The sequence below is a fragment of the Tursiops truncatus genome, chromosome 6 (genome assembly GCF_011762595.2).
Source record: "Tursiops truncatus isolate mTurTru1 chromosome 6, mTurTru1.mat.Y, whole genome shotgun sequence".
NCBI lineage: Eukaryota > Metazoa > Chordata > Mammalia > Artiodactyla > Delphinidae > Tursiops > Tursiops truncatus.
Window position 1 is genome coordinate 774547 of NC_047039.1, and position 23899 is coordinate 798445.

Sequence of the window (23899 nt, forward strand, 5' to 3'; positions counted from 1 at the left end):
TCCCGGACCGGGGCACGAACCCGTGTCCCCTGCATCGGCAGGCGGCCTCTCAACCACTGCGCCACCAGGGAAGCCCAGACGTTATCTTAATTAATCCTAGTCAGACTGTTAATCTGAGGATTTTGCATATGATTCTGAAGTCCAGATGCTTCCCAACTGACAAAAAGAAAATTAATATAAGTATCTCTTTCAGAGACGGACAGGCATACATACATACATACACACACACACACACACACACACACAATTGCAACCATATTAACAAACAAACCTTGGTATAGTGTTTCTGTTCTTAAATTTTTGGAGATTTAGATAAGAAAACAAAATATATCAAGCATACAGTTTAGATAGGCACAACATATATACTGAAAAAAGGCTCAAACAGTACTTTCATGGTATGATGATAACAGAATCAGAGGCCAAATAGATCTATTTCCTTCACCTTCTCATAAAATACATTTTAAGTTTTTTACCATCTTAGGCGCTTTTCTACGGTTATTCCTTTGTGACAGCTCTAAACTATACCCAAATAAAACATACCGAAGAAGCCTGATTTTTTTAATATAAAGTAGACTTAAGTTGTTAAAAAATAATGGCAAACTTTACCAGCTTGGTTAATTTCTTAAGAAGCTATAACATTATCGATCTTTTTTGTCAACTGAAACCACTTAACTATGTAATATTTACACTATCCAATATTCAGATAAACAATCAATTCTTCTTGGGTAAGGGTTATAAAATCCTTTATGTAATGGCGGTGATAAAATCTGGTCAATTAAAAACTCAGGTTAGTGTCCTATTGTGTTTGAGAGTTAAGAATAACTACTACAATAACCAGTAGGAAAAGAAACCCACTATTTTCACCATACCTTATTTTGGGCAGTGTGACAAGATGTTTAACTAATGTAAAATGCATAGCAGCATTAATTTGGTAGCCAGTGTAAGAGGCTGGCAAGTTCCCCTTCCTTATAAAGCACAGTCCACATTCTGGGTTCACTGCCTTATAAAAAGAAGTAGGGTACCTTCTCATTTAAGCTTCATCAAGTCTTGATCCGTTTATTTCAATCCCGCTACAGTCAGAGAATTGCCCTCCTGGAACCTGCCTGTTCAGCAAACATGGGAAGGCAGCTACAAGCCACTTTATCACTCTTCTGAAACTAGACCAATTTTAGATGAAAACTTGTGATTAGATTTTAACTTATTCACTAAACAACTTGCTCCTGCGTCCCTACTGTGTGCCAGGGCTGTCTTTCTGGGAGCTGGGGATCCCACAGAAGAAAGTTCCTGGCCTCACAGAGCTTACGTTTTACTTGGAAATGACAGAAAACAAACTAGGAAACATCTGTGTATCACGTAGTGACATATGCTATAAAGGAAAGTAAGCTTGTGTTGCTATTTTACATGTGATGGGAGCGCAGCCCTCTGAGGCTGGATATTCGGGCAACAAGCTGGTGGAGGTGAGTGAGGACAGACCCCCGGGGGGAGCGTGTCCTAGGACCTCAAAACAGCAAATACAAAGCAAGTGTTTCTGATACACTGATCAACAAATCCTGTGAGACCTCCCAGAGCCCAGAGACATCAGGGCAATGGTGAGGGCACTACAGTCCTTTGTACTAACAGTTCTTAGCAATCTGGCTTAAGGGTAGGAATGAGGAGAGTGTATTCCCCACTCTGCATTCAGCTAAGGACCAGGAGTGGCTCTGCAATTAACATACAGTGAGCTGGGCTATAAGACTCGGATAAAGGAAAACAAGGGATTTCATGGCTTGATCTGTATTTCTACTCATCATAACAGTGCAGAAAAATTAATAATTTAAATTATATACATATAAAATAATAATAAAGAACTCAGACTATACGAATGTGCCGATTACTTTACACATGCAAAGTTGAGTAGTGAATTTCACATTGTTTAAGGACAGAAAGCATTGACAAAGCAGACCCGCGGGGACACGATTCTCCACGCTCCTGTGCCCACACTTCAGGGGCAGCCAGCGCCATCCCTGAACTCATTCTCTGACTCTCACTGTCTATTAGTCTATAAGGTTCGATCAAACAGATGTAAGTTTTCAGAGTTATTTTGTAAGAAAATAAATATTCTATTCACAAACAGTCTAACAACATAGAAGGTAAACTGTATATTTCCAGAGAGTAAACAGGGGCCATTTTAATGAAAATTACCTTTGATTTAAACATCACTAGAGATACAGATCCATGAAAAGACAAGTATCTATCTCAAGGGTAACACGGTACGTGTTAAACAACAGATACTGGCACTTAAGCATACTTATTCGCACAACCAGAAAAATATACCCGTCTTGGCCCTCCCTTACATATTCGCCCCTGGCAATAATATTTCGACGTTTGAATGCAAACAAGAATTTTTCTCTGAATTGTTTCCCAGATCTGTCACTCTTTCTAGGTTAAACGGGAAGTTGGCTGGTGAAGCATAAGGCAGGTACTCTGACCACTCAAAACGCAGTGACCTGCCCCCCCGCCCAGGATGGACTTCATTCTACTGTCCCCTCATTGTACAGCGAGTGTTGCAGTCTAAAGTTGGGGTGCAGGTTAGGATGGGGGTTTCCCGTCCCCACGGAGGGACAGACTAGGGGTCCGAGGATGGACAGGAGGGGACGGCCTCTGAGACCCTGGCCGCAGACAACCGTAGGCTCTGGGTAAGGTCAAGACACACTCCCTCTAGCCCTGGCACCGCAGGCTGGGTTCCACGATGGAGGCCAGCCCAGCTAAGGGACCCGCGGGGGGAGTGGCCTATTTCAAGGCTCAGAGACCGGGGGCTTTCCTGATGCTTTGAGGAAAAGCCAAAGGGAGGCTCTTCCCACCTCGTGAGAGAAGGCTGCCAACGAAGGGTCGGCCCCCAACAGACGGGCCCCAGTGAGCAGACGAAGGAAGGTCAGCGCATGGAAAGGACCCAACAGCCGGAGGGAAAAATCAATGACACGCGGAGCTGAGGGAGTGAGGAGACAGCCCACTTACATTTAAACACACACTCGGGTACCTCCGGGCGCACACATTTAAAAGTACACAACAGCTCTGTAGACCGAAAACCGTAATTTCCCGGCTAAGCCATCCCGCACGTGCATTGTAGGTGGGCAGCAAACTAGTGGCCCAGACGACACATCAGAACACAGACCAGAGCCGTGAAAGGGCGGAAATTCTGCGTAACATAGAGACGTCTGCCGGGTCTCACATTCCTGCTTGGTAGGTGAGCGGGTCAACCGCGCAGAGAAGCATTTCCGAAGCCCTCAGTTTTGCTGCCTCTTAATGCCCACTGCCCTCTTCCCCGACAAAGGTGCTTCTAGCCCTGCTCACCCCTTCCTGGAAAGGAAAAGCTGCCTTCTGTTTGATGTGAGACGCTTGCAAGTTTGAGGTTGAGGTATTCTCCCCATCGCAAGAGTCTTTAAATAAAGTCTCTCTTTACTTAGTCTGGGTTTGTTCCCCCCCTTTTTTCCCCCCGAGACATGGATGGTGGATCGGATGGGGATCCCACATGTCCGAAGCAAGGTCCTGCAGTGACACCCCACCTTGTGGTGGATGGTGGGCAGGACACGCGGCCCGCTTCGCTCTGCGCTTGTTCTTATTTGACATTTTTACGGTGTCCTGAACACCCCTTGGGCCCCACTGTCTTCACCCTGGGCTTCTCTGCTCAGTCCCGACCCTCCGCCCTGCGGTCACTGAAGCTCAGGGCTCCGCCCCATCAGGGGCAGGTCTCGAGAGGTTCAGGGGCTCCAGGAGCAACCACCTTGGTCTAAAAATGCTCATTTTGTTAAAAATATAGTTTTATCCTAAGATAAAATTTACCCTAAGATAAAATTTATCCTAACACTAATTTTCAAAACCTGTATAAGATAAAATCTACACAGATACAAAAAATGATGAAATGTTCCCCCCAAAATTATTTGTCATGGTCACTGCTGGCTAATATTTAAAGGGTGTATTTATTCACATAATATTTTAAAATTAGTATTAAATATTATACTGGTACAAAACTAAAATGTGATTTCTTTTCTTCTCTAATGACAAAATGTTCTTGGATTATTGGTCTACTCTTGAAAAGAGATCGTAGGGCTTCCCTGGTGGCGCAGTGGTTGAGAGTCTGCCTGCTGATGCAGGGGACACGGGTTCGTGCCCCGGTCCGGGAGGATCCCACATGCCGCGGAGCGGCTGGGCCCGTGAGCCATGGCCACTGAGCCTGTGCATCCGGAGCCTGTGCTCCACAACGGGAGAGGCCACAACAGTGAGAGGCCAGCGTACCGCAAAAAAAAAAAAAAAAAAAAAAGAGAGATTGTAAAATAAGTTTTTCTTTGTCTTCTGGGCAATCTGCCTGAATAGTAAACATTCTGTGTCCGATCAGAATATTTTCCTGTGCCTATCTTAATTATTAAAAAGAGACTCAGAAGCCAACTATGTATGTTTACAAGAAAGACACTAAAGTCTAAGTAATAAAGAAAGACTGACAATAAAATGTTAGCAAGTATATCAGGCAAATGTAATAAATTTGAAAGTAGGAGTGGTAATATTACTATCCGATAACGTGAAATCTATGCTAAAAAGTGGTAAGTAGGGTACAGTGTAATAAAATAAAGGGATAAGAAGCATAATTAATGGATAAAACAGAAATAAATCCATATATCTAAAACACAGAGCAGCAAACACATACAGCAAAAAGCACAAAAAGTACTAGAAGGACCTATTTAAATACAATTATAATGTAAGCCATCAATATGGATTTCTCAGAATTAAACATATAAGCTGACATAACTTAGGACGTTTTTTTGTTTGGTTTTGTGCTATGGACTGAATTGTGTCCCCCACCCCAAATTCATGAATATGAAGCTCTACCCCCCAAAGTGATGGCATTTGGAGGTGTGGGCTTTGGGAGGTGATTAGGTCATGAAGGGAGAACCTCATGATGCGATCAGTGGTCTATAAGACAGACTCCAGATCTCTCTCTCTCTCTCTCTCTCTCTCTCTCTCTCTCTCTCTCTCTCTGCCTTGTGAGAAGACAGCTGTCTCCAAGCCTGGAAGTGAGCCTTCACCCAGACCCCAATCTGCCAGCCCCTGATCTAGGACTTCCCAGTCTCCAGAATTTGAGAAACAAATGTCTAGTGTTCAATCCACCTGGTCTAGGGTATTTAATTATAGTAGCCTGAGCTAAGACATTTTATTTTGTTTTGCTGTGCAAAAGCCCCGCCAACCTTTGCCAATATTTTGTGAACAATTCACTACTAAAAAAGGAAACCAAGATTAGATTAACAATGAAATGTAACAGCATGCTCACCAGAATGAACAGTTAAAAAGAATGGTAGTAATTGTTTTACTTCCAGGGATCAAGGCAAAAGTTTACTCTTCGTGCTTTGCTGTTAGAAATTAGAAAGGCCCTAAGCTTTTTGCAAAGCAGTCTGGTAACATCTATTATTGTTTATAATTTGAAATGCGAAGTAATATTGACCTATTACTTCGACTACCTGGAATCTTCCTTACAGAAATAAAAGCTTACCAATTAACCGCAGAAGTGATTGAGAAGGAGAAAATAATCATTCCTAGGGGAACAAGTGCTTGATTAAATTATGGTATATCCACACAATGTAGTATTTTGATGGCTTCTTTCATCCATTAATTCTACTCGGTTTTAACGTTAGTGAATGCTACGTGTCAAATTATTCTACATTCTGATGATACAATGGGGATCTCTCATTTATGGTTCTCTAGTGTGCAGAGAGAGAGAAAATAAACAAAAAATGTGTAGATGAATATTATAGTAGATGGTGAGAGATGCTATGGAGGAAAAACAGGACTAGAAAAGAGATGGGGAGCCCAGTACTGGAGGGCCGGTGTCAGGAGAGGCTTCACCCAGGGGTAGGCGGGTCTCAGGAGCTGAGGGACTTGGCCACTCCCCATCTAGGGACTTGTCTCATCTTTTAACAGCTTCCTTTTGGAGATTTACTCCCTTTGGCCTCTGACCCCTTCAGGCTCTATAAATAATCCTCTACCTACTGTTTCACTGATTCTGCAAAGACATTCAACTCCCAAAGGGCTTCCTGTTAATTCGCCCACAATATTAAGACTGTCTCATTTTTTGTAAGAAAAAGCCAGAAAGGGAAATAATATTTAGGAATGTGTACAATTAACCAGGCATTGTGCTGCATGTCCTACAAGATCTCCTTTTATCCATTTCCAAATACAGGAGGGATTATTAGTCTTAACTAAGCTCAACAGATAAAGGTGAGAGTGAGAAATAAAAATATCCAAGTATGTGTATTGGGAGAACAGGTGTGGACATGAATCAAAAAAGTCAATACGGAAGGATCTGGAACAAAACTTTACATTACGCCAGACATGAATACAGGGGCAAACATATTTTATTATTTCTATTAAGTAAGATCAGGCATCTTACTTACTCTCAAGGCATCAAAAAATTAGCTTCTGTCAAAAATTTAAACGATAATTCTGGAGACAAGCCTGGAAGCACTCCTACGAGGTAGGGAAATACTGTGGTTTCTTTGAGGACTTCCTAAGAAGCATATAGATGTGTCCACCACACATTCACACACAATTATTATGTTTTTCTATGAAAGCTGAACGAAAAATAATGATTACATTCTTTTGAACACAAATACGATCCGTAAACACCAAGCGCTGGGATTACAGAAAATTCCTTGGTGACAAGAAAACAAATGGGGCATTTTAGGAAACATAGATTAGGGACGGCCGTGCCCTCTTATCAAGTGATTCTGTTAGAAACGGGTAGCTGAGGGTTGTGAGTGGGAGTTCACGGCCTCATGGCGATCAGCAGCGGGCACTGGGCCCTTCTATTGTCAGCGGGACGCTGCCCCTGGTCACTGTCCCACCTTCGCCCCTTGCATCTTAGAGCGAATGAGGCGGTCTTGGAAAGCTCCCCCCAGTTAAGCTCAGGTTTCAATATCTTTCTTTTACATGCATGAAAAATGTTATAGATATTTTTTATAAATGAAAAAATATAAAGTGAAGAGTTCATAAAATTATTCACAGCAAGTGCACTATTTCAGGTTGCATTCCTATTTCTAAGAAATTAAAACACACTTTTATATAGATTATATAGACGAAAGAATCATGTAAGATTCAGTTGGCTCTTATTTCCTTCTTTCTTTTTTATTTATTTATTTATTTTTTTGTGGTACGCGGGCCTCTCACTGTTGTGGCCTCTCCCGTTGCGGAGCACAGGCTCCAGAGGCGCAGGCTCAGCGGCCATGGCTCACGCGCCCAGCCGCTCCGCGGCATGTGGGATCTTCCCGGACCGGGGCACAAACCCGTGTCCCCTGCATCGGCAGGCGGACTCTCAACCACTGCGTCACCAGGGAAGCCCTTCCTTCTTTCTTTGATGAATCTGAATTGCAGCGTGGTAAACATCCTGTTTCTACTGACATACTTGGGTCAAATCAGAAATGACTAAGGTGGAGGAGGGCTAATCGTGTTGTTTAAAAATCTAAGCACTTCAAAATTATTACCTTTGCTCCCCGTGTTGTTCTACTCTTTAGCACTTCAGCCAAAATACTGGAAAATATTCCTACTCTTTCAATTCAACTGGAAGCTCAATGCTGTCTCTAATTCCTTTTCCAATCGGAGTTGTCACAAACGCTTTATTTCCTTGCAAAATACATGTCATGGCTGAGCTTGGAAGTAAAAACAATGTTCAGACTTCTGTTCAGCATCTAAGTAAACAGTAAACTTTCACCTAAGTGATTCACTGGACATAAAATCCCATATCAAAGACAACGACACACATCAAATTTAGAAGCCTTACTGCTTCTCTCCGGCCGCAGCGATGCTTTCGTCTTCTTGTTCTGGCCTCCACTCTCATGCAGGGCCTTGAACCAGTCCCGCAGTCTGCTGGCCATCTCCCTGAGCTCCAGGTCACTGCAGGCTGAAAACAAAGAGGAACGACACAAAGCCTGAAGAGTCACTGAGCATCACGTCAGAGCCACTTCTCAAATTATTCCAATACCTAAAAGGTAACAACCACTAAAAGGGGAAAACGAATACAGTTGCTAATTGTGCTTTAGCCTTGAAGAACGAAATATGTGTTTGCAACATAACAAGATGTAATATAACAGTAACATTTCTTTAATAAAGAAATATGACTAGTGGAATTCTGCCTGCACTCTTCAGAGGCTCTGCCTGTTAACATCACATGGATCTAGTCATAATATTTACGTACTGAACACATCACGGGAAGATGCTGGTGGATCGTCTGGGGAAATAAGGGGCTGAAAAACCAAAATGAACACGTACACATTTATTATTGGCTCTACCTATTATAATAGCTTATGATTTATAAACCTGCATTAGTATGTGCAATATATGTAGGAATTATCAAATATAAATATGTGCTTTTTATTTGGTTTAATCTTAATCCTACATATTTTTTGACCACAGAAAAGGAAGAGCTCTTATTTGACATCAGGAAAGATTGGAAAATATTTAAGAAAATGATATCATATTTCTGTTGTAAAAGGTGTTAGCAAACTCTGACATTTGGACTTAATTCCTCTTTTCAAAATATTGTTATTTACCAATAATTATGTTCTTAAAATTAGTCTATACAATAAGAGTAGCAGAATATATTTTATAAATACGTATGCGTGTGTGTGAGACTAGTGCTAAAATATGGTACGTTAAATTCAGTAATTTGTTGCCAAAATATTTTGAAAATATAAGAAATACTTATTTATATTGTTACCGGAGACCTCATTCCTCTTCAAGTAACTAATGTGCAATTTCCTGAACCAAGTGCCCTTTAACAGACTCAGAGTGTTAAAAACAATAATTTACACAATGATATTAAAGTGTTACATTACACTTAATATATGCTATACACATGATATTACAATATGTATTATATATAATGTAACATGTACAACATAAAAAATATAGTACAGTGTACTGAAATATAATTTAAGAATAATCTAAGACCACTTCCTGGTATTAAATAAAACTGCAGGTTAATAGGCCCTCACGGTACCCAGTGAGGTGGAAGACCCGTATCAGCAAATCACTGTGACATTTCAGGACCCTGGAGGCATGAAACAAGACCCTAAAACAGCTGTGGAGGTAGAGCAACACCAAGTGCCGTGTGCAAAGAATAAAGACGTGGAATGTCTTCAGACTTTTCAGGAGTAACATTGACAGGCAGAAAGACAACTGTTAAATTACTTCGCAGTTCATACTGGGAATCCTACATCCAGAAAAATCAGGTGGGAGAGTAAGCGAAAGATATTTGAAATATACAAGATCCCAAGATTAACCACCCACATCACCTTTCCCCAGGAGCCACTGGAAGATGTGATCCATCAGAGAGAGAACTGACGACTGGATGTGAGACACAGGAAATATGAGCCTTCGGCGAGAAGTTAGGCGGTTTCTGGGACGACGGGAAAGAGCATCCCAGGACACGTGCTGTGGGTTTGAGCATCGCTGTTCGAGGGTTAGGGCTGCAGGATTTACAGCTATCATTTCATCCAGGGAAACAATGAGCTACGTGAAGGTGGAAGAAAACATTACCTTTACAGGTCATGTCCAGGCTGGCTGAGGCTGAGGGACGGAGACAAAGAGTCCCTCTAATGTGACCGTGGACACTCCAGCCCGCAGCTCTGTGCCCAGAGACATCCAGGCGAGAGTCTGCTGACTCCACAAACTACTATGCAGAAGAAGACGAAAGCCTACCTGAAGAAAGGCATTCTTCTACATAAGCGCATATGCTCATTTACCTGACACGTATCTCTGGAGGGAAAAGACAAGGCTGGTGAGGCTAGTTCTCTCCAGCTGGGGGAAACCAGATGAGGGAAGGAAAGTGCTGTGAGACAGTCTTATGTTTACTGTTCATCTCTTTTTTCCTATTCAATTGTGTGCTTAAACCCCTATTAACATTCAAAAATAAACAGAAAGTTTTAAATTTCTTTCAAGAATTAATTACAACGCTTCCAACCCTTCACCCAGCATTTCTCTCTCTTAAAAATTATCTTGCAGGTGTACCACACATACACAAGCTTATTTAAATTGCACAACGTCATTTATTCAGCACTTCTCTAACAGCAGGGGCGTTAACAACACTGCTCATCAGCAGTGGCCTGGTGGGATAAGCCAGGGACATCCACCCCCAATGAAGCTCTGAGTCATTAATACGTTAAGAAGGTCATTATGTAGAGACTTGGGACAATACCTACACTACAGCTTCTGGCGAAAAAAGATGAACACGAAAGATGTTAGCTACACTTCCGTTTGTATAAAAAGGGAGGAAAATGTGTTTGTTCATGTATGCCTAAAATATCTCCGGAAACACACAGGAGAGATTGAGACTTTCACCTCTGCAAGGGGGATGGGGGAGAGGAGATCCAGGTTGGTGGAGACGTCTGTGTATGTACATTTATACTTTTATTTTATTTTTTCCCACCCATATGATAGTCCTTTATTTATATATTTATTTATTTAACTTTCATTTATAATTTTAAACATTACACCATGTTCATGCATTACCTACTTTAAACAAATAAACGTTCAAAAATGAATTTTAGTTCTCTTTCCTTTATCCACCTTATATTTTTCCCAAACCACACCCAGCAAAGAGCAAAGTTTCATCCAATAAAATACCTGCTGAAGAATGATAAAAAGTCTGTTGAAAAGATGGCATAAATTTTCTTTTATTGTGTTAGTTAATTTTAGTGATATAGCGCTTACCATGTATATCTAATGAAATGTTTGTAAACGTGTATGATTTTTATGAGGTTAAGTAATTTACATTTAAAAATAATACCATTAAAAAAATTTCCTCAAATATGAGACATCACACAGCTTTACTGTGTGTCACACACACCTTAAGTTTCAACAGAAGGTTATGTATGTCTTGTAATAGAACATTCCAGGAATTAAGAATCCTGTGGTAATAATAATGATATGATAACAACAGCTAACATTGCACACTTACTGCTAGTTCTTTACAGATATGAGCAAGTTTAATCCTTATAAACACTCTATGAAGATTATACTACTGGGAGGACCTTCAAGATGGCAGAAGAGTAAGACGCAGAGATCACCTTCCTCCCCACAGATACATCAGAAATACACCTACACGTGGCACAACTCCTACAGAACACCTACTGAACTCTGGCAGAAGACCTCAGACCTCCCAAAAGGCAAGAAACTCCCCACATACCTGGGTAGGGTAAAAGAAAAAGAATAAACAGAGACAAAAGAATAGGGAAGGTACGTGCACCAGTGGGAGGGAGCTGTGAAGGAGGAAAGGTTTCCACACACTAGGAGCCCCTTCGCGGGCGGAGACTGCAGGTGGCGGAGGGGGAAAGCTTCGGAGCCGTGGAGGAGAGCACAGCAACAGGGGTGCGGGGGGCAAAGCGCAGAGATTCCCACACAGAGGATCGGTGCCGACCAGCACTCACCAGCCCGAGAGGCTTGTCTGCTCCCCCGCCGGGGTGGGCGGGAGCTGGGAGCTGAGGCTCGGGCTCCGGTCGGAGCGCAGGGAGAGGACTGGGGTTGGCAGCATGAACATAGCCTGCAGAGGTTAGTGCGCCACAGTCAGCCGGGAGGGAGTCCGGGGAAAAGTCTGCAGCTGCCGAAGAGGCAAGAGACTTTTTCTTCCCTCTTTGTTTCCTGGTGCGCGAGGAGAGGGGATTAAGAGCACCGCCTAAACGAGCTCCAGAGACGGGCGCGAGTCGCGGCCATCAGCGCAGACACCAGAGACGGGCATGAAACGCTAAGGCTGCTGCTGCCGCCACCAAGGGGCCTGTGTGCGAGCACAGGTCACTATCCACACCCCACTTCCGGGAAGCCTGTGCAGCCCGCCACTGCCAGGGTCCCGGGATCCAGGAACAACTTAGCCGGGAGAACGCACAGCGCGCCTCAGGCTCGTGCAACGTCACAGCGGCCTCTGCCGCCGCAGGCCCGCCCCGCACTCCGTGCCCCTCCCTCCCCCCTGGCCTGAGTAAGCCAGAGCCCCCGAATCAGCGGCTCCTTTAACCCCATACTGTCTGAGCGAAGAAGAGACGCCCTCAGGCGACCTACACGCAGAGGCGGGGCCAAATCCAAAGCTGAACCCCGGGAGCTGTGCGAACAAAGAAGAGAAAGGGAAACTTCTCCCAGTAGCCTCAGGAGCAGCGGATTGAATCTCCACAATCAACTTGATGTACCTGCATCTGTGGAATACCTGAAGAGACAATGAATCATCCCAAAATTGAGGAGGTGGACTTTGGGAGCAACTGGAGACTTGGGGTGTGCTGTATGCGACTGCCCAGTTTCTGATTTTTATGTTTATCGTAGTTTACTTTTCAGTGCTTGCTATCATTGGTGGATTTCTTTATTAGTTCAGTTGCTCTCTTCTTTTTTTTTAAAAATAACTTTAAATATTATTTAAAAAAATTTTTAAAGTTTTATTTTAATAACTTTCTTTCCTTTCTTTTTTTTTCTCCCTTTTTTTCTGAGCCATGTGGCTGACACGGTCTTGGTGCTCCAGCCTGATGTCAGGCCTGAGCCTCTGAGCCAAGTTCAGGACACTGGACCACCAGAGACCTCCCGACCCTACATAATATCAATCGGCTAGAGCTTTCCCAGAGATCTCCGTCTCAACACTAAGACCCAGCTCCACTCAACGACCAGCAAGCTCCAGTGCTGGAAACCCCATGCCAAACAACTAGCAAGACAGGAACACTACCCCACCCATTAGCAGAGAGGCTGCCTAAAATCTTAATAAGTTCACAGACACCCCAAAACACACCACTGGACACAGTCCTGCCCACCAGAAAGACAAGATCCAGCCTCATCCACTAGAACAAAGGCACAAGTCCCATCCGCCAGGAAGCCTACACAACCCAGTGAACCAACCTTACCCACTGGGGACAGACACCGAAAACAATGGGAACTATGAACCCAGAGCGTGTGAAAAGTAGACCCCCAAACACAGTAAGTCAAGCAAAATGAGAAGACATAAAAACACAAAGCAGATGAAGGAGCAAGGTAAAAACCCACCAGACTTAACAAATGAAGAGGAAATAGGCAGTCTACCTGAAAAAGAATTCAGAGTAATGACAGTAAAGATGATCCAAAATCTTGGAAACAGAATAGACAAAATGCAAGAAACATTTAACAAGGACCCAGAAGAACTAAAGAGCAAACAAAAATGATGAACAACAAAATAAATGAAATTAAAAATTCCCTAGAAGGAGTCAATAGCAGAATAACAGAGGCAGAAGAACGGATAAGTGACCTGGAAGATAAAATAGTGGAAATAACAACTGCAGAGCAGAATAAAGAAAAAAGAATGAAAAGAATTGAGGACAGTCTCAGAAACCTCTGGGACAACATTAAATGCACCAACATTTGAATTATAGGGGTCCCAGAAGAAGAAGAAAAAAAAGAAAGGGACTGTGAAAATATTTGAAGAGATTATAGTTGAAAACTTCCCTAATATGGGAAAGGAAATAGTCAAGTCCAGAAAGTGCAGAGAATCCCATACAGGATAAATCCAAGGAGAAACATGTCATCTGCAAACAGTGACAGCTTTACTTCTTCTTCTTCATGATCAAGAAAAATATTAAAAGCAGCATGGGAAAAGCAACAAATAACACAACAGGGAATCCCCATAAGGTTAACAGCTGATCTTCCAGCAAAAACTCTGCAAGCCAGAAGGGAGTGGCAGGACATATTTAAAGTGATGAAAGGGAAAAATCTACAACCAAGATTAATCTACCCAGCAAGAATCTCTTTCAGATTTGATGGACAAATTAAAACCTTTACAGACAAGCAAAAGCTAAGAGAATTCAGCACCACCAAACCAGCTTCGCAAAAAATGCGAAAGGAACTTCTCTTGGCAGGAAACACAAGAGAAGGAGAAGATCTACAATAACAAACCCAAAACAGTTAAGAAAATTGTAATATGAATGTACATATCAATAGTTACCGTAAATGTAAATGGATTAAATGCTCCAACCAAAAGAAATAGACTGGCTGAATGGATACAAAAACAAGAGACACATTTCAGACCTAGAGACAAACATAGACTGAAATACAGGGGATGGAAAAAGATACTCCATACAAATGGAAATCAAAGGAGAGCTGGAGTAGCAATTCTCATATCAGACAAAATATACTTTAACATGAAGACTGTTAGAGGAGATAAAGAAGGACACTACATAATGATCAAGGGATCAATATAAGAAGAAGATATAACATTGTAAATATTTACGCACCCAACATAGGAGCACCTCAATACATAAGGCAAATGCTAACAGCCATAAAAGGGGAAATTGACAGTAACATAATCACAGTAGGGGACTTTAACACCCCACTTTCACCAAAGGACAGATCATCCAAAATGGAAACAAATAAGGAAACACAGGCTTTAAATGACACATTAAACAAGATGGACTTAATTGATATTTATAGGACCTTCCATCCAAAAACAACAGAATACACTATTTTCTCAAGTGCTCATGGAACATTCTCCAGGATAGATCATATCTTGGGTCACAAATCAAGCCTTGGTAAATGTAAGAAAATAGAAATCGTATCAAGTATCTTTTCTGACCACAACGCGATGAGACTAGATATCAATGACAGGAAAAAAAACTGTAAAAAATACAAGCACATGGAGGCTAAACAATACACTACCTAATAACGAAGTGATCACTGAAGAAATAAAAGAGGAAATCAAAAAATACCTAGGAACAAATGATAATGAAAACACAACGGCTCAAAACCTATGGGATGCAGCAAAAGCAATTCTAAGAGGGAAGTTTATAGCAATACAATCCTACCTCAAGAAATAAGAAACATCTCAAATAAACAACCTAATCTTACACCTAAAGCAATTAGAGAAAGAAGAACAAAAATGTAGGGCGCGGTCAGCTAACTGCTACGCGGCAGGAAGCTGAAATAAGCTGAGTCATCCTTCCTGTGGCCACTGCGCTTGCGCTAAGTATACTAATGAGGTTTTAAAGTAGCGACCTATCCGATGCTGGCTCACAAATCGCACCATCGGCGAAAGCCAATCACAGAGCGACACATGTTCTTAATCCCTATATAAGCAGACTGCTATAGGATTGCGGGGTCTTCCTTCCATCTTTCTTCAACCAAGCTGTGCTCCAATAAAGTGTGATACGAGAAGAATCTTGCGTGTGGCGGCTCGTTATTCTGCCGGTCAGAAACGGCTCGCCGCAAGTGGTGCTGAAACCCGGGAACTTCGCGCCCTGCATGGAGGACCGATTCAGAACTCGACACACGGAGTGAACCGTCGGTGAGTAGTCCAGTCAAGATAGCGTATCAGAGAATGAACAAACAGGGACTACGGTAGACAGGCCTGAAAATATGAAAAAAAAAAAAAAAAAAAAAGAAAACAAAAAGAAAAGCAAGAAACGGTGCCAGGATTATATCTAATCCTAGATGAGTTTAAGGAATTATATTTGTTTCAAGATGAATTAAATCCTAGAGAGGAGGAAGATTTAGAAGGAGCGGCCGCGGCATATGAACAAGAGCGGTATGGGCATTGGTACATGCCGCCACTCGCTAGCCCACCATATTTTAATCCTGCGGAGGCTAGAGCTTCCGCCCCTGATATCTAATAGAGGGATAAGACGTAAGTTATAAGGCATGACCGCCCCTATAGAAGCCCGCGGAAATTTAAACCGCCGAGGCTTGGGTTTTTCTCAAGGGTCACTGAGTTTATGATTACCACAACACCTGTGTGGGTACCTCAGTGGCCTTTGTCAAAGGAAAAGCTGGAGGCGGCATCCAAACTAGTGGATGAGCAGTTACAATTAGGGCATTTAGAACCCTCCTAGTCACCCTGGAATAATTAAGAAAAAATTAGGGAAATGGCGTAAAGATTGTTTCTTTTCTATTCCTTTGAATAGTCGAGATAAAGCCCCTTGTATGGAGTTGCTTGAACAGGCCTTAGGCGTTTTGATTAAATATTTAGGGAATGGGGGATTGTTTCTTGCTCCCGAGGGAAATTTTTTAGGAGCCTGATCTTAATTCCCCACGCCAATTGACCCCAGAAGCCCATCAGGCACTTCAAAAGGTAGAACAAGCTATTACAAATGCACAATTAGAACGCTGTGGTGATTCTCAACCTGTTTGGATGTGTCCTTTTAATTTAATTTCCACACGCGCTCTAACAGCGCTAGACTCTACGACACAGGCTCAAGAGTTTCATAAGCTATATCATGTGTCATCTACAGTCTTAAGAAAAAAATTTAACATTACCAGAGCTTTGGCTAGGAATATTGTGAAGAGTTGTTACCCAAAAGACTGGGGTTAACCCCAGAGGCATTCCAAAAGCTTTGCTCTTTTTTGTCAAAAAATGCAGGTGATTCATATTACAGGCTTGCCCTATAATCCACAAGGCCATGGCCGACGAAAAGCCCAAGGAAGGAGTCAAGACTGAGAACAACGATCATATTAATTTGAAGGTGGCGGGGCAGGATGGTTCTGTGGTGCAGTTTAAGATTAAGAGGCATACACCACTTAGTAAACTAATGAAAGCCTATTGTGAACGACAGGGTTTGTCAATGAGGCAGATCAGCTTAAAGAACTCTTAATAAAACAAAAAGGGGGAATCGCAGAGAACTGTACCCCTAGACAGAGACTTTCACTTGCCTTATTTACCATAAATTTTTTACATTTAAATGATGATAAAGAAGCCTCTGCTGAACGCCATGTGGCAACAAACCATAAAAATTATGGCAAAGTGATGTGGAAAGATGTGTTGTCCAATCAATGGAGGGGCCTGGATCGTGTTATTACTCGATCCAGGGGATCTCTAGTGTCTCCCCACAGGATCAAGATCCGATCTGGGTGCCATCAAGACTGACGAGAATTGTTGAAGAAAACTTCGGAGAAGATGCTGAGCCGGATGTTCCTGATGATTCTTAATCGAAGTCTTTGTATTAGTTGGAATTCCACAAAGGATTATTCAAATTGTGCTTAATCGAAGTCTTTGTATTAGTTGGAATTCCACAAAGGATTATTCAAATTGTGCAACTGAGTGCTGCCGGGCTGGAGCCCGTTGCCTTTGGAGATTTTGCCTCTTGGCTCTCTTCTGCCTTTTCCTTCTTTGGGGAGTGGGTGGGGGTAGGAATCTTTGGAGTCTGCTGTGTATTTGGGATTATGCTGTGTCTCTGGTTGGTCTGTCGTGTGCGCATCAGGGCACATCGAGATAGGGTCCTGCTCACTCAGGCACTTCTGGCTATTAAGGAAGGAGATTCTCCCGCAGCCTGGCTCTCCGCCCTGAATAATTCGAAATGATTGCCCTTGCACAGAGAGGCCTTGTTGCCATTGCACCTCTATAGGGAGTCATCCATTGTCTTGATTGCCCCTGCACAGAGAGGCCTTGTTGCCATTGCACCTCTATAGGGAATCAAAACTTATTCTGAGTCAGCCTTTGCACCCTGCAGCCCTTGTTGGCATTGCACGCAGGAAGGTGTCTCAGACATGCCAACGGAAAACTGCCCTCGAACAGTGAGCACATCATGAGGTGAACACTTGTACGGGCTACATTCCGCTTGGTGTTCTAATAAATAAAAAAGGGGGAGATGTAGGGCGCGGTCAGCTAACTGCTACGCGGCAGGAAGCTGAAATAAGCTGAGTCATCCTTCCTGTGGCCACTGCGCTTGCGCTAAGTATACTAATGAGGTTTTAAAGTAGCGACCTATCCGATGCTGGCTCACAAATCGCACCATCGGCGAAAGCCAATCACAGAGCGACACATGTTCTTAATCCCTATATAAGCAGACTGCTATAGGATTGCGGGGTCTTCCTTCCATCTTTCTTCAACCAAGCTGTGCTCCAATAAAGTGTGATACGAGAAGAATCTTGCGTGTGGCGGCTCGTTATTCTGCCGGTCAGAAACGGCTCGCCGCACAAAAAAAACCCTATAGTTAGCAGAAGGAAAGAAATCATAAAGATCAGATGAGAAATAAATGATAAAGAAATGAAGGAAACAATAGCAAAGATCAGTAAAACTAAAAGCTGGTTCTTTAAGAAGATAAACAAAATTGATAAACCTTTAGCCAGACTCATCGACAAAAAAAGGGAGAAGACTCAAATCAACAGAATTAGAAATGAAAAAGGAGAAGTAACAACTGGCAGTGCAGAAATACAAAGGATCACGAGAGATTACTACAAGCAACTATGCCAATACAATGGACAACCTGGAAGAAATGGACAAATTCGTAAAAAAGCGCAAAGTTCCAAGACTGAACAAGGAAGAAATAGAAAATACAGACAGACCAATCACAAGCACTGAAATTGAGACTGTGATTAAAAATCTTCCAACACAAGCCCAGGACCAGATGGCTTCACATGCGAATTCTACCAAACATTTAGAGAAGAGCTAACACCTATCCTTCTCAAACTCTTCGAAAATATAGGAGACGGAGGAACACTCCCAAACCCATTCTATGAGGACACAATCACCCTCATACCAAAACCATACAAAGATGTCACAAAAAAAAGAAATCACAGGCCAATATCACTGATGAACACAGATGCAAAATTCCTCAACAAAATATTAGCAAACAGAATCCAGCAGCACATTAAAAGGATAATAGACCCTGATCAAGTGGGGTTTATCCCAGGAATGCAAGGATTCTTCAATATATGCAAATCAATCAATGCGATACACCATATTAACAAACTGAAGGATAAAAATCGTATGATCATCTCAATAGATGCAGAAAAAGCTTTCGACACCCATTTATGATAAAAACTCTCCAGAAAGTAGGCATAGAGGGAACTTACCTCAACATAATAAAGGCCATATATGACAAACCCACAACCAACATTGTTCTCAATGGTGAAAAGCTGAAACCATTTCCACTAAGATCCAGAACACGACAAAGTTGCCCATTCTCACCATTATTATTCAACATAGTTTTGGAAGTTTTAGCCACAGCTATCAGAGAAGAAAAAGAAATAAAAGGAATCCAAATCGGAAAAGAAGAAGTAAAGCTGTCACTGTTTGCAGATGACATGACACTACACATAGAGAATTCTAAAGATTCTACCAGAAAGCTACTAGAGCTAATCAATGTATATGGTAAAGTAGCAGGATACAAAATTAATGCAGAGAATTCTCTTGCATTTCTATACACTAATGGCGAAAAATATGAGAAATTAAGGAAACACTCCCATTTACCACTGCAACAAAAAGAATAAGATACCTAGGAATAAACCTACCTGAGGAGACAAAAGACCTGTGTGCTATAAGAAAACTATAAGACACTGATGAAAGAAATTAAAGAGGATACAAACAGATGGAGAGATATACCATGTTCTTGGATTGGAAGAATCAACATTGTGAAAATGACTCTACTACCCAAAGCAATCTACAGATTCAATGCAATCCCTATCAAACTACCAATGGCATTTTTCACAGAACTGAACAAAACATTTCACAGTTTGTATGGAAACAGAAAAGACCCCGAATAGCCAAAGCAATCTTGAGAAAGAAAAAGGGAGCTGGAGGAATCGGGCTCCCGGACTTCAGACTCTACTAAAAGCTACAGTAATCAAGACAGTATGGTACTGGCACAAAAACAGAAACATAGATCAATGGAACAGGATAGAAAACCCAGAGATAAACCCATGCACATATGGTCACCTTATCTTTGATAAAGGAGGCATGAATATACAATGGAGAAAAGACAGTCTCTTCAATAAGTGGTGAGGGGAAAACTGGACAGCCATGTGTAAAAGAATGAAATTAGAACACTCCCTAAAACCATACAAAAGAATAAAGTCAAAATGGTTTACACACCTAAATGTAAGGCCGGACACTATAAAACTCTTAGAGGAAAACTTAGGCAGAACACTCTCTGACATACATCACAGCAAGATCCTTTTTGACCCACCTCCTAGAGTAATGGAAATAAAAACAAAAATAAACAAATGGGACCTAACTAAACTTCAAAGCTTTTGCACAGCAAAGGAAACCAGAAACAAGATGAAAAGACAATCCTTAGAATGGGAGAAAATATTTGCAAACGAAGCAACTGACAGAGGATTAATCTCCAAAATATACAAGCAGCTTATGCAGCTTAATATAAAAAACCAAACAACCCAATCCAAAAATGGGCAGAAGACCTAAATACATATTTCTCCAAGGAAGATATACCGATTGCTAAGAAACACATGAAAGGATGCTCAACATCACTAATCATTAGAGAAATGGAAATCAAAACTACAATGAGCTATCACCTCACGCCGGTCAGAATGGTCAACATCAAAAAATCTACAAACTATAAATGCTACAGACGGTGTAGAGAGAAGGGAACCCTCCTGCACTGTTGGTGGGAATGTAAATTGATAGTTACTATGGAGAACAGTTTGGAGGTTCCTTAAAAAACTACAAATAGAACTACCATATGACCCAGGAATCCCACTACTGGGCATATACCCTGAGAGAAACATAATTCAAAAAGAGTCATGTACCAAAATGTTCATTGCAGCTCTATTTACAATAGCCAGGACATGGAAGCAACCTGAGTGTCCATCGACAGATGAATGGATAAAGAAGATGTGGCACATATATACAATGGAATATTACTCAGCCATAAAAAGAAACGAAATTGAGTTATTTGTAGTCAGGTCAATGGACATAGAGTATGTCTTGGAGTGAAGTAAGTCAGAAAGAGAAAAACAAATACCGTATGCTAACACATATATGCAGAATGTAAAAAAAAAAAAAAAGGTTCTGAAGAACCTAGGGGCAGGACAGGATTAAAGACGCAGATGTAGAGAATGGACTTAAGGACACAGGGAGGGGGAAGGGTAAGCTGGGACGACGTGAGAGAGTGGCATGGACATATACACACCACCAAATGTAAAATAGATAGCTAGTGGGAAGCAGCCGCATAGCACAGGGAGATCAGCTCGGTGCTTTGTGACCACCTAGAGGGGTAGGATAGGGAGGGTGGGAGGGTGATGCAAGAGGGAGGGGATATAGGGATATATATATATATATGTATAGCTGATTCACTTTGTTATACAGCAGAAACTAACACACCATTGTAAAGCAATTATACTCCAATAAAGATGTTAAAAAACCCTCAATATTTGGTATGAAGCACCAATTGGAAAATTTTGGCAATTATGAATATTTCATGTAGGTTTTTGTGTGCATATGTTTTTATTTCTCCTAGTGAAGTCATCAGAATTGGAATTACAGGATCTTGGGGTATGTTAGTTTCATAATAAAAGTTTTTTTTCAAAGTTAAAAAAAAAGATTATAGTACTACTGCTTCCACGTAAGTGTCAGAAAATTGAGGCACTGAGAGCTTTAGAATTGTCTGAGCTCAGAGAAGTGGGAGGACAAGTTCTGAACCCAAAAGGATAGACGTCAGAGCCCAGGGTCTTAATCCTGACGGGAAAACCCCCTCCGTAGTCTCAATAATAATAATCACTACCAGTGCCGCAGCCACGGCAGCAAAGCCGTACTTAGAATAGCCAAGTCAAAGCTTCACTCCAAGGCCATGAATTTCCGGTCTGGGAAGTGAGGACTGTAGTCCTCATTACTGATGTGTGGTGGTCGCCACGCAGAGCTGGGTGATGTTAGCAAAACACACTTCTAGAAGAAAATAACACGAAACCTATGTAAATATATCTTCTTGACTCAGAAGGAGTCACTTGTCTTCCAGTCCAATTTTTATGCCAGTTAAGAACAGATCCCAGAGATGTGATGAACACCGAACGGAGGAGAGTTTATGCTGCTGCAGACCTCACAGCAGTTCACAAAGGCCACGATGAGGTCACAAAAGACGTGCCTTGGGGCTTCCCTAGCGGCCCAGTGTTTGAGAGTCTGCCTGCCAATGCAGGGGACACAGGTTCGTGCCCCGGTCAGGGAAGATCGCACATGCCGCGGAGTGGCTGGGCCCGTGAGGCATGGCCGCTGAGCCTGCGCGTCTGGAGCCTGTGCTCCGCAACGGGAGAGGCCACAACAGTGAGAGGCCCGTGTACCGCAAAACAAACAAAAAACAAACAAACAAACAGAAGATGTGCCTTCCCCTAATCGTTTAAGAGAAGCCACAGTATTGCTATCACTTTTTATGAGTCCAGCTGCCCTTGCCGTATACACAAAAAAGGACGTGCCTAGCTCATGCAAGCTTGAAATATATTACGTATAGGACGACAGTCACAATTCCCTGGCTACCAAATCCTCTGCTACAGACACGCTCTGATAGGAACACGAGCGGTCAGACCCCACCCACGTGAGGGTGTGACGGCCACCAGCACTTCAGTAGTGTTCTTTTCCAGAAAAAGTCAATGATGTCTCTTCCTGATGTTTTCCAAAAGTTCTACTATATTGATTTTTTTCTAGATATAGAATCTTGCATTTATACAGCATGAAATGCTTTGAATGAGGTTTCACATTTGATTTTAATGTCAAGCCTGGAAGATTAGGTTAAGCATTATTATCATCTTTTCTTTTTACAGCAATGGAAACTGGGACACAGAAGTTAAATGCTGCCCTAAATTTTACAGCCAGTAGTGACTAGAGCAGGCTTGGTGCTCACTGATTTAATTGTATTTGTAGTCAGGAGTGAATAACAGAACAATAAATCATAATCAATGTGAACAAAAGAAAAGCCGGGTTTCAATGCAAGGTTCTTCAATTGTGTCCAGTTATAAACTAGGGCCTGATATTACACAAAGCAAAGCAGTGAAAAGGGAAGAGGTCTTAGAGGTTTAAAAAGTTACATATTGTATTTATAGTTGTGTACACACATAAAGGTCTTTGACAAGAGAAGAAAACATGTAGAAGAATGGATGGGATTATTGTAGAAGGGAAAATAAAAGGAAGAGAGAGAAGTTACAGAGGAAGAACAAAAAAGAGATGCTAGGAGACATGGGGGGAATCCGTCTAGAAGTCCAATATCTGACTTACACAGTTATTGAGAAAGAATTTGAAGTGGATAAATTACTTTAAAAATACAGAAAATAATTCCTATAACTGCAGAAGGAGAGAAGTTTTCAGAGAGAGGGACCCCCTGAGTTCTTAGCTGAATGAATTAAACATACACATATACACACTCACACAAAGACATCTTTGAAAAGAGAATATGAAATATAAAACGATTACAAGAGCTTTCAGGAAGAAAACAAAACTGAACAAATAAACAAACAAAAACAAACAAATGGTTATACCAAAGGCAAAGGATCAGCTTGGTATCTCAATAATCATTAGCAATAATGGATTACAGACAATTACGAAGCAAGCCTTCAACATTCTAAAGAAAACTGATTTGAATCTCGTATCCCACATCCATTCAATTATCAATCACTAGGGCAGAATAAAGGCAGTTGAGCTGAGCAAGGACTCAGAGATTTTTGCATTCGACACCACCAGAAGAATGGGCTGAAGCAAAATGAGAGAGGAAATTAAGAAAAACAAAGGCAAGAAATTCACAAAAGAAAAACGGAGAACGACATACTCAAGCGTGTTGTGCAGCAGACCTGGGGGACGGCTCAGGTGGTGCGGAGAGGGATGTGACAGAGCTTGTGAAAACTCATCACAGTCAGTCGTGATAAAGGCAGCTGGGGCGGAAATGGTAGAGTGCACTTCAAATGGATGCTGGGGATACTCTCCACTGAGACTGAAGAAAATGCACTTGTACAGACGAAATTCCAGCATAAATTCTCACTCTGCAGTGAACAATATTTACATTATCACTGTAGGATCAAAGTTCTTGATAGCAAAGTGACTCATAAAGAATTCACAGAAGACCTACTGGTGGTTATAGCATAGTATAATCTAAGTGTCGTCACGCTTGGGAATGAGTGGTCCCACTATGGCCACTGGACATGGGGAGATAGAGGTGAAGACATGGAGAGTGAGCAGCCG

At 41.9% G+C, this 23899-nt stretch overlaps 1 protein-coding gene across 1 annotated transcript in view; it reads right to left on the reverse strand.

Moving 5' to 3' along the window:
- Nucleotides 1-23899, reverse strand: part of SPOCK3 (SPARC (osteonectin), cwcv and kazal like domains proteoglycan 3) — a 434386-nt gene that overhangs the window by 37107 nt on the left and 373380 nt on the right. The window contains exon 7 of the mRNA XM_073805699.1: nucleotides 7802-7921. Within this exon, the coding sequence (XP_073661800.1) occupies nucleotides 7802-7921 (120 nt within the window). The remainder of the gene's footprint in view (nucleotides 1-7801; nucleotides 7922-23899) is intronic.